The 18,083-nt window shown below is 37.4% G+C and overlaps 1 protein-coding gene across 1 annotated transcript in view; it reads right to left on the reverse strand.

Moving 5' to 3' along the window:
* CERS6 (ceramide synthase 6) overlaps positions 1-18,083 on the reverse strand; it is a 325,522-nt gene that overhangs the window by 206,167 nt on the left and 101,272 nt on the right. The window contains exon 3 of the mRNA XM_017859910.1: positions 6,067-6,197. Coding sequence (XP_017715399.1) covers positions 6,067-6,197 — 131 coding nt within the window. The remainder of the gene's footprint in view (positions 1-6,066; positions 6,198-18,083) is intronic.

Consider the following 18,083-nt stretch of genomic DNA (forward strand, 5'->3'; position numbering starts at 1 on the left):
GCACTAGGAGACTATATTCTCTTCCTCGAAACTCTGAAAGAACTACAAATAGTATTATAACCCTAAAGCAGGGTTCTGCAAACTATGGCTAGAGGACCAAATCCAGCCTGCCATCTGTTTTTGTATGGCCCATGGGTTAAGAATAGCTTTTATTTTTTGTAATGTATTTTTTAAAGAATAATACTTTACGACACATGAAAATGACATGTTCAAATTTCAGTATCCATAAATACACTTTCACTGGAACACAGCCATGCATATTTGCATCGTCTCTGGCTGCTTTTATGCTGCAGCAGAATTGTAATTACAACAAGGTCCATATGATCTAAAATATTTATTTTGGGGCCATTTATAAGAAAAGTTTGCTGACCTCTGTCCCAAAGCTAAAACTGACCTGAATACAACCTGCAGATATAAAACTGTTTAAGGTAATAGTCTTGCACACCAAGACATTCACTGAGCAATAACTAGGACTATAACAATGTACTTTGGATGACAGAAGTTGCTCTCCAAACCAGGGACTGTTTTGTATTAATGGAAAACAACCACAACTATCACCGTAACATAAACAAAACAGCTCAACCCTGTACTTTTCAAGAACTAGAGACTGTCCACCAATTTTATGATTTTTTTTCCCAGACTTATAATCAGCATCTACACATTGCTGATCATGTATCCTAGTACTGAAAAAACAAAAGATGCCGTTTCTCTAGAAGATAATAGCTTCTTATTTCCCCCTTCAAAAACTGCATTCATTATGAGGAGAATTTTGGCAGTAAATTTTGTAATTGACGCTCCTGTCATGGTCTAAGAGAGAAAATAATCAAAATTGAATTTTCTCTCTGGCAAAACTTTGTCCATCGCCAGAGTATGAAATATACGGAAATGGTTTACAAATACTCAGGGTTTTATTTTTATTTTTTTTTGCAAGTAGGCGGCTGTTTATGAAAACATGTTGAACATATTCCCCATACTATTTCCTCAGATAAAAGACTAATCTGAAATAAAGGAATATGAGAGACTCAACTACTTGTTTCCTATACGACCTCACTTCCCTTCCCCTGTCATCAATTATTAGGCTCCACTTTCTATGACGGTCACAAGATAGCCCTGATAATTTATAAACAGCTGTAAAAACTGCTATTTAGATTCAAGGTGACCAAGTTAGAAGCATGTAGGCAACTGGTTAACCCATTCATTTTTCAATGATGAATTAGCTCACATTCAATGGAATCACAAACTAAGAAAAATCACAGGGCTTCTTTTGCAGAAATAGTCACAATTTCCAAAGGATCCCAGGTTTTGATGAGTCTGCTGCCACTATACAGAAGCATACAAATATGGAAGCATTGGGGGATAGTTTTAATCAGTATCAATTCTAAAATGGAATTCCTAAAGAAAAGGGAATCTTGAGCTGTCATCTTACTCAACAAACTCCGTAACTTCAGCAGCATATGGAGTAAGCTCCAATTCAAATCACTGAGTATTAGTGTGAATATTCCTTGCCATAGATTTTCAGATTACATACGGGAGATTCATCTTTCCAATCTTTGAGACTGCTTAAATAAAAGCCCTATATTATATGTCCTCCCAGACCTGTGCTATGAAATGTACTGCACGATACTCAAAAATGATCAGCACAGGTAGGGTCCAAATGAAAGGAATGCCATTCATTCTGACATCTTATCTCTGCTTCTTCCTGTAATATCCAGCAAATATTTTAACAAATTATTTATTTTATATTATCCTGAGTGATAAAAACCCACCACTTGGATGCAATCGTCAGAGAAGGATGATACAGCTTCACCAGCCCAAAGGCATAATCCCAACCGGCACCTGCTTCCACTAGGAACCAGTTGCTTCTAAAACGTCTCACATGACATCTCATTTTTATAAATTCTTCACTCTCTCTTAAAATTCTCTATTTAAATTGCCAATAAGAATTTCAACGCTTTTGCAAGAAGTATTTGTCAAAACTCACATGACTGTGAATGATTGACATAAAGCAAGAGAAAAAAAAATCACGTCAATGTATTAGCATTTTACTCACTAAACAGCTCCTACTCAGTCCATCTACATGTAATGGATGTGCCAGAAATTGGACATGCCTGCAGATGCTTACAAGCACTGTTTGGCTTGCATGTTGGTGCTATTCTACACTACTGAAAGATGAAATACAATTATCCTGAAGGAATTCTATATTTTGGAAAATAGAAACTTATATAACAGAAAAATTATAGATTCTTTACATTTTGACCCTCAGGTGACAAGCTCCAAATTTGTGTTGTTTTCTCATTTGGTTTTTAGTATTTCTGAGCAGCAATTATCTTTCTTCTTAACCAGGGATGTGTGTTATAAGCACTTGGGGCATTTTTTTCCATGATATACATGTTCAGATTGTACCTGAGTCATCATCCTGACACCCTGGGATGGGGCTCGGGCACGTGTATTTTGAAAACATCACTAGGTGATCGTGAAATGCATCCTTAGTTAAGAACAACTATTCTAGATATTTTTTTATATAGGTAAGTAAGTATGACACACACATTTGCATACACAGACCACTATAATTCTACTTTATTCCTCATGGTGTTCTCTAAATGTTCTCCTTTGCCATTCCATTCTTTCCTCTGAATTTCTGTCTTTAAAATTGTCATGGAGCTTTCCATAGTCAGGTAATTTTCCTAGACAAATTTTATGCTAAGGCAGTATACATTAGGTACTCATTTATAGGAGCAAAGTGACAAATGAGGTCAGCAACTCTTTCCAAAACAATGCCATTGTAACACACAGTCATAACAAATTATTTATTTGGCAGAGTCTGTCTGTTGGGGTAAAGACTGAGAGGAATGAAAGAACAAGATGTGACCCTGTGGTCTTCAAGCAACACAGAACTGGAACTGAAATAGTTACACAAGTTAAGTAACCACATAAGGCAGTATGTGATTCAGGGTTAAATTCCTAGTACTCTAAGGATGTAGGGGAAGCTGTGCTCACTCCAGTCCCAATAGTCAGGCCACCCTTCACAGAGGGCCTGGGATTTGAAGAATGGTGAGGGGATAAGTGGGTGAGGCAGAGGAAGTTCCTGGCCTGGAACACCATATACAAGGCAGGAAGGAAAAAGGCACAGACAGTGAAAACACAACCCTCTAGAAGGAAGATGTCATTTGGGTGACAGACATTAAACAAGCAAAAGATAGACTCTAGTTATCAGGCCCAGGGACCTAATATTTATCCTATAGTTGTCTTAAAATCATCAAAGTTTTAAAGCATCAGAACATACGGATAGTAGTATTTTAGAAAAATAATTTGGGATTTTTTGGTAGCAAACAAAATGTCTATGTGTATGGAAGATAAAAAAAAATAAGGAGACATATGAAAGCATTCTGGGCTATAATGGTGAATTTACAAAGAATTAATAGAACTCAGTGGCTGATCGACTTGAGTTTCCAGCCTATGACAAAACGGAAGCATAAAAACAATAGGAAAAGTAAAGTCAGGGGTGGAAGCAAATTAGAATTGCTAGCTGGAGCTGGCAGAATGATGCCTCAGAAGAAACATCTGCACTGTACACATGACTTTGGAAGAAGCTGGTGAAAGGAAATGATTTTAACACATAGAATGGAAGGTAGGGTAAGGAAAATATGAGATTGAAGACTAAATCTGGAGTGTCATTAACACATTAAAGACCACAGAGCAAACAGAATAAATGATGCAAACAAAAGACCTTGGAAAGGCAGGAGAATCTAGTGGCAACTCAGAAACCAAGGAAGAAGAGAGTTTCAAAATAAAACTTCATCAATACTATATCACACAACAGAAAGATGATAGGCCACTGACACTGACCCAGTTCTAATCCCAGCAAACCCCCCGTGTACCCCAACCTACAGTTGATCTTTTTCCTTTAATCTTTACTGACTATCCACATCAATCCTACAACACATAAATCTGGTTCTTTTCTTTTCTTTTTTTTTTTTTTTTTTTTTTGAGATGGAGTCTCGCTCTGTTGCCCAGGCAGGAGCGCAGTGGTGCAATCGCAGCTCACTGCAAACTCCGCCTCCCAGGTTTATGCCATTCTCCTGCCTCAGCCTCCCAAGTAGCTGAGACTACAGGCGCCCGCCACCACGTCTGGCTAACTTTTGTATTTTAGTAGAGACAAGGTTTCACCATGTTAGCCAGGATGGTCTCAATCTCCTGACCTCGTGATCCGCCCGCCTTGGCCTCCCAAAGTGCTGGGATTACAGGTGTGAGCCACCGCACCTGGCCCCATATCTGATTATTTTCTAATATCTATCTTCGACCTACACATACTAAGATATTATGTCTTACTTCCACAACACTATTACAAGTTTCTTGAGGGAAGAAATGATGTTATTTTATGCACCATCTCTTCCCCATCATTGTGCCTCCACATTACCATACCACTAGCAATCATTTAGAAGCATTTTTAATTGATTATAACTATGACAGTCTTATTTATTGTGGTATGCACATAATGACCTGTGGAATTCATGGAGAAGACATAGACACTGGTCTAGTGTTAGTACTTGCTACACAAAGTGTGATCTATAGACCAATGGCACCAGTATCACGTGGAAACTTGTTAAAAATGCTGCCATCCCAGACCAAGTAAATCAGATTCTGCATTTTAACATGATCCTCAGGTGACTGATGCTTATCTTAAAATCTCAAATACACTGGTATTTGAGAGAAACTGGTGTAGACTCAGCATAGTAGGGGCTGGCACCAAGTTACCAAAGAAGTTAGTCAGAGGAGGGAAAGATATGATGTTCAGCACATAGACATGTGCTGAGACCCAACTTCACCCTTGCTCGGACTTGTGGCTCAAAGACAGAGCCCAGGCCCTTTGGATATATGGCAAGGCCAAGCTGGGAAGCAATTTTGGCTTTTGACCAAGAGCCCAGATACATAAATCTTTCTCTCATAAACTGCCACTAAGTTCATTTACTGAGAGGGCTTTGCTGATTGTATCTACCAGGTTGTTTTTCACGACTTTATAAATATTCTAACCTCCTAAAGACCCTGTTCATGTTCTCCATATTTACCCATCCCTAGGAATTTGTGATATTTTTCTGCCTTCCATTCATTTCTCCTATAACATTAGGTTTCCCTCTAAGGATACAATTACTGAAATACTTTTTTGACATAATTGAAAGCCAAAGCTGAAAATGCAACTTCAACCCCAAACAGAAAGGGCCTGCAACTAAGAGAGCTACACTGAAAGCACTATTGTTTAAATGACCAGGTGTCAGGAAAAAGCTCCTGAAAGAAGAAATGGAGAAACTATTAGAAGACATAGGAACAGTAACACCCAAAAGATGGAAGACCACATAGGGTAATGACTCTCTAGGCAGCTCTTCCCTTTGTTGGGGATGTTCTCAATGTTTCAATGTATTTTTCTTTTTTTCCTATAGGTAAGTGCATGAAGTATCACTACTTCAAAATATCACTGTGCTGGAAGAGCTCTCTGTGAGTCTTTTAATATTTTTAACAGCTTTATTGATACATAATTTATACACTATATAAAGTTCACATTTCAGAGATGGAAGAGACTTCCATTCCATCCCCCACTTTCAAGCAATGCTTCATTAAACTCACCCAGAAATATAATATAGCCATTTCTTAAATCTCCAGGAATATAGAAGATTGCCACAACCCTCTGATAATATATCCTAATATCTCAGTTTTTATTAGTAGGAAGAACCTAAGTTGCCTTTATTAAAATTCAAACTATCCACATCTATAAAACTAAAGACTTTTAATGCTATATTTCAAAGATGACTGACTGAAAAGACCATTGTAGATCCTTTTATAATATGCTTACTTTGTAGAAACTCCATTAAGAAGTGAACTTTATTTACTGTATCCAAAGTGGAAATCACAAATTCTTACAAACTACTGCTTCCTGTGTTTTTCCTGAACTATTTTCCTATCCGACTGCAGCTTTTTAATGGCTGCTGAAGCCTGCACAGATCTATATTTTTCACCTCAGGGATGGCATGAGTACTTAGGTCTTTTCTTTCAAAAAGAGAAACAGCAGCTTACATGCTCTCACAGAACCTCGTCAGCGTGCTTGGCTTCTCCTGATTGCGTCTCTGTCGAAACCAGCGCTGAATGCTTCGAACATCCCAGTCCAGTTGCTTGGAGAGGCCTTCCAATCTCTTTTCATCAGGATGCTAGGAAACAAGGTACCAGAAAAATAATTTTCAATCCATTTTTATTTTCACCATAAACAGATCTGCCCTTGTCTATATCTGAGGGTTTTTTTCTTCCTCCTATTGTTTACTATCTGCTACTGAGATTTCTATTTACCACTGAGGACCGAGGCCTTCCACTAGCAGCATGAACAAAAATAACTACTAGGACAAAAGAAGTTACTCATGAAACAACATTTAAAAATGTGAATCTTGCTCTAATGCTTGCAGTTCTCCTCATCAGCAATGTGCTTACCGAAGGGCAACAAAGACTCAATGGAACATCCAACTAGCTGAGTCTGCCCCATCAGCCTTCAAAGGAAGGGAGTCCATTGAAGGTAACTGTAAAGAGGTGTCGTTCAAATATCTCACTCTCTCAACAACAACAACAAAAATGCTATACCCAATGATCACATATCAAGATAATGTAGTAGAGGCAAAAAGCATGGAAAAAAATCCCAAAATGGCTCACTTAAGCCTAAGGTACCATTTCTACCAAACACAGTTTATCTTTCTTCCCCTTCTCATATCCTTTGTTCCCATTTTTGACACATTCCTCTTCTTGGTCATCCCTTTGTAACTGTATCCCATATCAAGTCTTTTACTAAGACTATGCATTACTTGAAAAAAGTAAACTTGGTGAAGCGGCAAGAGATGGCCCTGAAATGATAGGCACTTGTTCAATACCTCACTCCACTGACCTCTCTGAGCCTCATCTATAAAAAAGAAAACGTTGCTTACCAACCTAAATTATATTGCAACAAGAACGAAATATGAAACTGTATGTAAAACTCAGCAAATGTTAATTTTCCTCTTTCCCATCTGATACGGTTTTGCTATGTCCCCACCCAAATCTCATCTTGAATTCCCACGGGACCCAGCGGGGGAGGTACTGAATCATGGGGGCAGGTCTTTCCTGTGCTGTTCTTGTGATTGTGAATAAGTCTCACAAGATCTGATGGTTTTAAAAAGGGGAATTTCCCTGCACAAGTTCTCTTTTGTCTGCCACCATACGGGATGTGCCTTTCACCTTCCACCATGATTGTGAAATCTCGCCAGCCACGTGGAACTGTAAGTCCAATACATTTCCTTCTTGTTGTAAATTGTCCACTCTCAGGTATGTCTTTGTCAGCAGTGTGAAAATGGACTAATACACTAACCCTCCCCTCTCTTCAATGTGTTGGAGAATGTCTAGCCAACAATCACATGAGGGTGACATACTACACAACAATACCAAGCCATGTGAGCTCCATTCCTTTATTATATTTTTGCTTAATATTAACTACGTTTATTTAATCTTTCTTTGATTTGATACTAATGCTTTAATGCAAGTGATCAGGAAAAATAACCAAAAAAGGGATAAGGAGAAGGCACACTGACCAGCCTTCAAGTTATAAGGGTGAAACATATATATATATATACACACACACAAAACCTTTCTAAAAGCAGCTCAAGCAGCTCCAGGGGTCAGTGCTACGGAGGGAATGCTTGTGCCTCCCAAAATATTGTATGTTGAAACCCCATGCCCATTGTGATGGTATTAGAAGGTGGAGCCTTTGAGAGGTGATGAGATCATGAGGGGGGAGCTCTCGGATTAGATTAGAAGTTATTAGAAGAGACACTAGAGAGCTTGCCCGTGCTTGCATGCTCTCTCTCTCAATCTGTTCCATGTGAGGATACAAGAGAAGATGGCCATGTGCCAACCAGGACGAGGACCTTTACCAGGGGCTCAGCCACATCTGCATGCTGATCTCAGACTTCTAGTCTCCAGAACTGTGAGAAATAAGTATTTGTTGTTTAAGCCACCCAGTTGATGGTATTCTGTTATAGCAATCAGAACTGACTAGAACAGACACACACCCAGAAAACATAGTAAAAATCGCTTTAGGGTACAAAATGTGCTGACCTTGTGCCTATAAATGTTATTTGCCAACTTTCGGTTAAGTATGTATTTTGAGGATTTTTGGTTTTTTGTTTTTTTGGTTTTTTAGTAGTAGTAATGACACCATCTACACTCACCTTTGATGTCTCTCTTAATCAAAAATACGGAAAGAAGAAAATCATTGCCTACAATATACCTTGGCTACATCATTATCCTAATGGAATTCATTTTAATTTCAATTTATTTTCTAAGTTTATTAATAAAGAAAAAATTCATACGGTGTAAAAATTTAAAATTATCCAAAGTTTCACCTTCCAACTTTGTTCTCTTTCAATTCCTATTCTCCCCTTCTTATCAGATAACCATAGTTATTATTAAATCAGTTTCTTTTTTCTTTTTGAGACAGAGTCTTGCTCTGTTGCCCAGACTGGAGTGCAGTGGTATGATCTCAGTTCACTGCAAGCTCTGCCTCCCGGGTTCACACCATTCTCCTACCTCAGCCTCCCAAGTAGCTGGACCACAGGCGCCCACCACCACGCCCTGCTAATTTTTTGTATTTTAGTAGAGCCGGGGTTTCACCATCTTAGCCAGGATGGTCTCGATTTCCTGACCTTGTGACCCGCCCACCTCGGCCTCCCAAAGTGCAGGGATTACAGGCATGAGCCACGGCACCCGGCCTAAATCAGCTTCTTTCCAATATTTATGCAAATATAAGCAAACTTGAATATATATTATTATATCTCCCCTTGTCACAAAAATAGTTGCATACTACAGACATTTTTCTGGGCTTTGGGTTTTTTACCTTACAAAGTATATTGAAATATTTCCTTTTCACTATCTATAGAACACTCTCATTCTTTTGTAGAACTGTAGAGATATATCATAATTTACTTATCCATTCTACTATTAATGGACATTTAGTAGCTTCTGAGCTTGTTCTATAGACAATGCTACAATAAATAACCTTACCTGGGCCATTTTATACATGTTTCTCTCTGAGATAAGTTCCTGAAAGTGAAAGTTGTAGAGCAAAGGGGTCTATGCATTCGTAATTCATTTTGAAATTGAAAAGTTATTCTCACTAATGATTTTACCAATTTATACTCTCACAAGCAAAAGTGCCCATTTTCCAAAGCCTCTTTCATAGACTATGATATCAGACATATTCATTGTCTCCAGTCTAATACATAAAACAGGATCTCAGTTTGTTTCCTCTTTAGGAGAGAAGCATTTTATCATGCGTTTCAAAAATCGACTGTATTTCTATTTTTTATGAAGAGCATATTCATGTCTATTGCCTATTTTTTCATGATTCCTTGGTATTCTCCTTGTTGATTTGTAAGGCATCTTCATTTGTTAGGGTGATTAAACCCTTCTCTGTACCAGAAGCTGCATACTTTTTTCCAGTATGTCATTTGCATTTTAGAATTTGCTTATGATGTTTTTTGCTTGTTTTACTTCCAGAAATTTGATAAAAATATATTTGAATTTATCAGTCTTTTCTGTTATAGTTTTTACATTTGGAGTCATAATTAGCAAAGCCTCCTTCATTCCCCACGTTCAAAAGATTCTCCCAGGTTTCCTTTCAATAAATGTAAGGTTTTGATTTTTCTATTCAAATCTTTAGTACATTTGGAATACATATTGGTATTCAGTATGAGGAATGAATCTAACTTTGTTTGTTTCCAGATGGCTACTTATACACCATTCATCTTTTCCCCCATCAAAAATCCAAATCTTTTCTTCCATTGGTCTATTTATTCATGTGCCAGTACCAGTACTACAGTTAGTTTTCTCAGAAATCTTTATACATTTTCTATGTGAATTTCAGAATTAGCTTATCTATTTTCAAAATAAACAAATGGTCACACAAGGAACCCTGTATTTTCAATAAGATCATACTGTTTCAATAAGATCATAATATAGGGTGAATTCACATCTTTATTTGTCTTTTGTGTCCTTCCAGAGTGTTTGAAAATTTTCCTCATCCAGGTCTTGCACATACCTTGCTATGTTTATTCCTAGCTATATTATTCTTTTAGGTTTCTACTGAGAATAAGGTATTTTCTTAATCTTTTTTTATTTATTTTATTTTTTGAGATAGGGTCTAACTCTCTTGCCCAGGTTGGGGTGCTGTGGCGCCATCATGGCTCACTGCAGCCAGGATATCCCCATGCTCAGGTGATCCTCCCACCTTAGCCTTCCAGGTAGCTGGAACTACAGGTGTGCACCAACACGCCTATTTTTATGTTTATTTTTTGTAGAGACAAGGTTTCACCATGTTGCCTGGGCTGGTCTCAAACTCCTCGGCTCAAGCAGTCTTCCCACCTCAGTCTCCGAAAGTGCTGAGATAACAGGTGTGAACCACCATACCCAACCTCTTAGATCTTTTAATGCTTATTGTTTGCTTTTATATATATACATAGCAAGATTATAAGAAGACTCAATAAATACTTCTTTATGTATGAATAATTCTTCACAATAGCAATAGTTTTGTCAACTACTTTCCAATTTTTATGACTTTATTTTCTTTCTCTTACTTGCTAGTTCAATGTAAAATTTGGCACAATATAGAAATATAGACATAGAAAATAAGGGGCCAGGTTTGGGACTATGATACAAATATATTTGTCATGTAGCAGAAACCACCTATCCCCACTTAGACAATTTATTTTAATCAAAAAGATGTCAGGTTTCAGCATCCATGGAGTGTGATGTATTCTTCTTGTTAGATTTACTCATAAAATGAATTATATAGATTTTTATATCAAATTATAAATAATTCTTTTAATGTGTTACTAGGTTCAGTTCACTAATTTTTTATTTAGGATTTCCTTATCAATATTAACAATAAAATTTGGTCTCTAGTCTTGCTTTTGTTTTTTAGTGAAATTTTTGTCAGGCATTGATGTTAATGTCTTATTGTTATATTAAAAGAGAGCTGGATGGCTTTCTCAATTTTCTATGATACAGTTTAAGAGAATTATCTCCTGTTAAGGGTATGTCAGAATTTTTTGTGAGATGGACATATTGATTCGCTTGACTACAGTAACCATGTCACCACATGTAAGTATACTGAAACATTATATTGCACATCTTAAATATTCACAATAAACAAGGAGACAGAGCACATATAATTTTTGATATTATAGGTATGAGTTTAGGCCTTCACATCTTTAAAATGCTAATCACCTGAGCAAAGGAAATAAAATATACCTACATGTTCAATAAATGCTTTGGGTTAATGAAAAATAAAATCTTTCGTGAGAGCATCTGAGCCTGGTACTTTTTTGTAGTTTAGTTCCTTTAATTTGATCTTTACATACACACACACACACACACGCACGCGTGCACACACACACCACACACACACAGAGACAGAGTAAATTATATTGCTAGAATAAATTTTGTATTCAAGTTTTTCTATTACATTTGCCCCATTCTCTTAATTCTCCTGTTTCTGTGGTTATCGACCTTAACATTTTTGGGCGTGCTTTTTTTCTTAGTCGAGTTAGTGGCCTTTTGGTAAAACAAAAATAAATAAAGGATTTGGGGATTTGTTTTTTAAATTCTATAGTTTTGCTAACTCATTGATTTTAGTGTTATCATTATTACTTTCTTCCTTCTGCTTATCTCCATTCATTTTGTTGTTCTTGTTCTAATGTTTAACCAAGTGGCTATTTTTTTCATATCTGTATGAGTTTTCAATGAGCACTGCTGCAGCATAGCACATAAAGGCAGTCAGTGCTTTCATTACCAATGTTTTCTAAATATTCTGAAATTTCAATTTTACCCGAGTTAATAAGACAGTATTTATAAATTTTTAGGATGAAGAGGTTTTCTTTTCTGATTTTTGTTTTCTAATTTCTAGTATTAAATCAGGCCTAATTTTTTAAAATCATAGTTTTTTAAACATAACACAGCATCAATTTTATAAGTATTTAATAGCTACTTGAACAGAAAGTACAGTCTCTACAATCAGAATACAGAATTGTAAATGTACCCCCTTAGATCTTCCGAATTATGCTCCTTAGAATTTCTACATTCTATTTTATATTTTCTCACTGACTCTATCATGCCTCAGAGGTAAATCAGATTTTCTTTCTGTTGTGTTTCTATCTTTTCTTCAATTCCTTTTTATGAATATATAGACACACTAATATTTAATACATATATGATTCATAATTTTTATCTTCACCATGAATTGTAACCTCTGACAATAAAAAGCCAATTCTTCCTTTTGTTGAATGCTTTTAGAAATTCTACTTTGTTATTTATATGTGCCTGGATACCCTCACCTATGCTCTTCTTTTCAACATTTGTTACTACTTTGTCTTAAGGTGCCCCTCACATATATACTTTTTTTTCCTGACTGCATTGTCTTTCTACGGCTGCTGTAACAAAGCTCCCTAAACAACAGAAGTGTATAGTCTCCTGGTTCCGGAAGCTGTTAAGTCCCGGATGAGGTGTTGAATGGTTTGCTCCTTCTGAAGGATGTGAGGGAAAAATCTGTAGCAGGCCTCTCTCCTTGGCTTGTAGATGGCTGTCTTTTCCCTGTGTTTCTTCACAGCATCTTCCCTCATGCCTATCTCTGTGTCCAGCTGTCCCCTTTGTATAAGGACAGCCGGCATATTGGATTAGGACCCACCATAATAATCCCACTTTAACTAATTTACCTTTGTAAAGATCCTATCTCCAAATAAGGTTACATTATGAGGTACTAGGGGTCAAGATTTCAATGTATACATTTTGAGGAGGAAAATAATTCGACCCATACCAATAACCAAAGCCTGAATTAGTTTTTATTATATAAATTAGGTCCATTTATGTGTTAATATGATTATGTTTGTTTATAGTTCTCTACTTTAATTATGTTCTATTTTCCATTTTGATGATTTTAAAAAATATTTTACTACATGGCTTTTTTTTTTCCTTTTGGGAGTAATTTCTGTTCTGATGGTTATCCATACGACTCTCTTTTCCATCTCTAATAATTCAAACGAGCAATATTTAAAGTAATCTTATTTCCTCCACCTTATTAAAGTAGCCTTATTTCCTTCTCCTCCACCACCCAATACTACAATAGTCAATAATATTATCTTTCTTAGCGTTTACTCTTGTACTATTAAATATGCATATACTTCTAATGATTTGCCAGCTTTAACTGATATGCTTTGACTTCCAACTCTTAGAGATCATGCAATCAGTGAACTGATTCTGCCTCCCACCTTCTTCCCCTCTACTCAGTTATTACTGTATCATTTCTACACTGTGAGAACCTAGAACATTAACATTCTGTCTGTCACCATTCCTCATATTTCTTTTTTAGTACTACAGTTTAAATATATTCAAAACTTACAAACATTCCCAGTGATCTTTTGGTCAGCTAAAATTAATGATTTAATAAAGTCTCTTCAAGAAAGATTCATGTAATAATATCCCTAAATTTTTTCATGTTCAAAGATGTCTAACATGATGTCTATAACCTTTACAGAGTAAAAACAATTTGGCTAGATACAAAATTCTTAGTTCACATTTTCCTTGGGAATATTGAAAATGTTACTAGAGAAAAGCCTACAATCACATAACATTTTCCCTAAAAAAAGAGATCTGATTTTTTACCCAGCTGCTCAATGAAGTATTTCTTTACTTATCAAGTCCAGCTATTTTAATAATGTAAGTCTTAGTGTTGAACTTTCTGGGTCCATTTTCACTACATTTTTGTTAACATACTAAAATAAACCTCCATTTATTTCAGGAAAAAATCTTGAATTATATCTCAGAAGTTGTTTTAATTCATTGTTTTATTTTGCTTTTCCTTAAGGGATTCCTATTACAGAAATGCTCGATCTATTTGCCTATATGTCCATTTTTTAGCTCTTTTTGGTTTGTTTCATGTAATTCAGTTTTATTCTTCTATCTTCCATAGTCTTTGCTGAGTTTCCTGCAGTGACTAGTGTTCCTGCCTTCTTCCCAATTTTGACTTTTTTTCTGTGATGGATTTGGTACTTTTCTCTGAACTCTACCAGCTCACATTCCACCTCCTCTTATTGACCAACTATTTCTTTCTTTAGTTCTTATAGTTCTTCTTTGTGATCTTCCTTCACAGTTACTGCTTCATTTTTTTAAATTTATGGTAAAATATTTAATCACAATTTTCATTTGCCTCTTTAGCCTCATTATTCTAGCGAAAATTTTGTTAACAGGAGTTGCTATACTTTCCTTTTATTGTCTTTGATGTTGTGTGAGTTGCTTCTTTACTAATCATCTTTGAATTAGTTGAATTTTCTTGACCTGCTACTTCCAGTATGGGGAGCAGGAAGGATGCTCTTCCAGTCTGGCTGCCAAGAAGGGAGATGGCCTCCTGAAAACATACCCTCCAAGTGGCTTTATGTGTCCCTCCTCCACTCCTGCCAGCCTGGCTCACCTGTTCCTGCACCTATTGTTGCAAATAGTGGGTGGTGCTTTTGCCTGCTCAACTCTTGAGAACTGCCTTTGTGCTGGTTTTCCTGAAATCCACCCCCACAGGGCCCTCCAGACACACTTCACACTTTTCACTTCCTCATACTTGGTTTCTGCCCAATCTAGTTAGCCTTTATGTATGTTTTGAAATCTAGAGATATGCATCCCCTAATTTGTCAAATAAAACATCTGTGAGATTTTCTTTCATTTTTTCTTTCTCTGTGTTTGTGTGTATGTGTATTGTGTGTGTGTGTGTGTGTGTGTGTGTGTGTGTACACTGTATGTGGGGTGGAGGTTTCTTATTGTTCTTTCCTTATTATTCTCCATAAGTTTTTTTGAAAGATTTACAGGCAAAGAAATGAATAATGGTGACTCACAAAAACATTTATATATTACAAACACCTAGGTTAATCTTAAAAACATTAATCTTAACCAGTACTAGGAGGGGAAGAAGGAAAGTATAAAATAAAATGAAAGGAAATAGGTTATTGAGAAGAATTAGGAAAAATAAATTACAGGAAATCTGCCTATCACTTTAAAATTTAGTCTAACATACCAAAAGCAAATTTTATTATTTCCCTGGATCATAAAACCTGGCTATATACCTGACATATATTCTCACCCCCATGGCTTAAGCACTGATTTGATTAGAAAAGTGAGGTAGTTAGCATCACAGGTATGTACAAATAATATGGTAGGAGAATCCCCAAAAGTTAAAAGCATATTTACCCAGAAAATTCTGAATATAACCAGTTAAGAAACAACAAAACCAGTTAAGAAACAGGAGCTCAAAAATATTCACTAAACAAATAATCATTCTGTTCATTTGAATGGGTCTGACAATTCACAATTGTAGATGTTTTGGTCCCATTCCAATACTATTGATGAGAATCTCTAGAAACATGATGCAACACTCTGCATTTTAACCCTCAGGTGATCCTAAATGCAAATCAAAATATGGGAACCAATGGGACAAAAGATGCCATATCATTTACTGAATGATTTACAAGATTATTTAACCCTCATGAATGCCTGTGAGATGCTTATTCAAAGATTTTTACAAATGAGCTTATCTGCAGCCTAGGGAAGTTAAGAAACTCACCTAAGACCACAATGACAGAGGTTCCAACACAAATATCCAGGTATGACTGGCTCAAACACCAAGGCTTCTAATTATTTTACAATAGGAGTAGTTTCTATAAAATGTTTACAAAATTTTAGATAGGGGATGGGGGAGGAGAGAGACAGGCAACAGGCAGACAGGTGTTACTTCAAAAGGAAAGACTGCTAGAGAATATATAAGGGTTCAAATTTTTCAGCTATTAATAATTTCACAAAGGAGAACCAGATAGTCAGGGCATGTGACCTGTGCTGTCACACAGGGACCCCCATTCAGAAAGGTCCACATTTGGGGTTGGAAACCTGTAGTCACCATCTTGAAATTCTTAACAGTTCTATCATGGAATTTGTGCTTTATAAATGAAGCCCAATGGGGGAAATGGGCAGGTGCCAGGAGCTTGGAGTCTTGGCTCATACACAGTCCCACCACTTCCGCCAGATGTGTGTGTGGTCGCCCAGTTCCTCATCCTCTGGCTTGTGGCACCCACCAGCCTCCCTGTCTCCCCACCTCCTAGTGACTGCTGCTGCCTTCAGCCCCCAGTAGAGGGACGAGTGCAAGCACAGAGAGTGGGGGGTCGAGTTTCAGAGAGGATGGAGGCAGCTACCCCAGTGCATGTGGTTGGTGATTCGGTATGGCTAAGCCTCTTGTGTACCCCTGGATCTGGGCATAGAGGTTGCAATGCACTTGAAGGTCACTCATCATTCATGGGTTGGGGCAGTGGGCCTGGAGAGAGGCCTGACTCTATTTCTCCGCTCCCCTGAACCAAGGTACAGTGTGTCAGCCAGTGGCTGGAAAAAAGGGAAACCTGGCAGCTGGTGGGTCATGTGCACACTAAGTCACAGGGTGTACCCCCCAGGTACCTGTGAGGGTCTATACTTTCCCCAAGAGTCTCCCCATGCCATTAGGGAACACGATATTACACAGCAAATAAAAAACACTTTGACCAGGTATGGTGGCTCACAGCTATAATCCCAATACTTTGGGAGGCTGAGGCAAGAGGATTGCTTGAAGCCAGGAGTTCAAGACCAGCCTGGGCAACATAGTGAGACACTATCTGCACAAAAATTTTTTTTTAATTAGCCAGGTGTGGTGGCCCACACCTGTAGTTCCAGCTACTTGAGAAGCTGAAGCAAGAGGATCATTTGAGCCCAGAGTTTGAGGCTGCAGTGTGCTACGATTATGCCACTAGACTCCAGCCTTGTGAACAGAGTGAGACCTTGTCTCAAAACCAAAACAACAAACAAAAAAACACCTTGACAAGTAGAGAGAGACTAAGAGAGGAAGGAAAAGTTTTATATTTTGTACTCTTAATGTCACTTTTTTTTGTGCTTTCTGAATAAGGGGTCCCACATTTTCATTCTGTACTGGGCCCCACAAACTATGTAGCCAGTCATATACAGAAATTTTAAGGGTTCATCTCTCACACTTGAAGGATTATAATCATGCCCTTCTACAAAAAGGCAGCTGAAACTGTGGTGAGGCCAGGATACTGGATGATCATTCACACACATACACAAATGCACACTTGGTTCCAGCTGTCCCAAGTCCTGCCCCTCCTATTCCAGTCAACTGACTGGTTATATTTCATATCACAAATAAGATCGGAGAACTACAAAGAATACAAGGGAAAACAGTTCCAACTTTTGCTGCATTTATATTTCACACATGACGCTTCTGTTTTAATCATGTAAAAACCTCCAAAGGAATCACCTTGGAAACTAATGCTCATTCAAATTAAGTAGAAGCAAGTATTCTTTTTTTTTTTTTTTTTTGTATGTTTGTTTGTTTCGAGACGGAGTCTTGATCCATCGCCAGGCTGGAGTGCAGTGGCGCAATCTCGGCTCACTGCAACCTCCGCCTCTTGGGTTCAAGCCATTCTTCTGCCTCAGCCTCCCAAGTAGTTGGGACTACAGGTGCACGCCACTATGTCCAGCTAATTTTTGTATTTTTAGTAGAGATGGGGTCTCACCATGTTGGCCAGGGTGGTCTCAATCTCTTTACCTCATAATCCGCCCTCCTCAGTCTCCCAAAGTACTGGGATTCTAAGCGTAAGCCACCGTGCCTAGCCAAGCAAGTATTCTTTAGAGCAGCCAACCTGGCTGCAAAATCTTTTTATTACCTTTATGGAGGAAATTTCTCCAGTAACTGTAAAAAACATAAGGCAAGGGAAGTGAAACATCCACTGCAGGATTTTTAAGGAGAGGCATCAAATTTGGGGAAAACAAAAAACAAAAATTTAAAAAACAAAAAACCCTCATTTTATTATTCATTTAGAATACTGTATGTTTAATGTACTTAGAGTAGTTCACAAAGAGACTCCAAATATGTCATAATCACACTCACAAATGAACCTGAAATGTCCCTACACACCTGTTTTTTTAAGAGGGAAAAGTTGTTTCACTCA

The sequence above is a fragment of the Rhinopithecus bieti genome, unplaced genomic scaffold (genome assembly GCF_001698545.2).
Source record: "Rhinopithecus bieti isolate Rb0 unplaced genomic scaffold, ASM169854v2 scaffold_52879, whole genome shotgun sequence".
Lineage (NCBI taxonomy): Eukaryota > Metazoa > Chordata > Mammalia > Primates > Cercopithecidae > Rhinopithecus > Rhinopithecus bieti.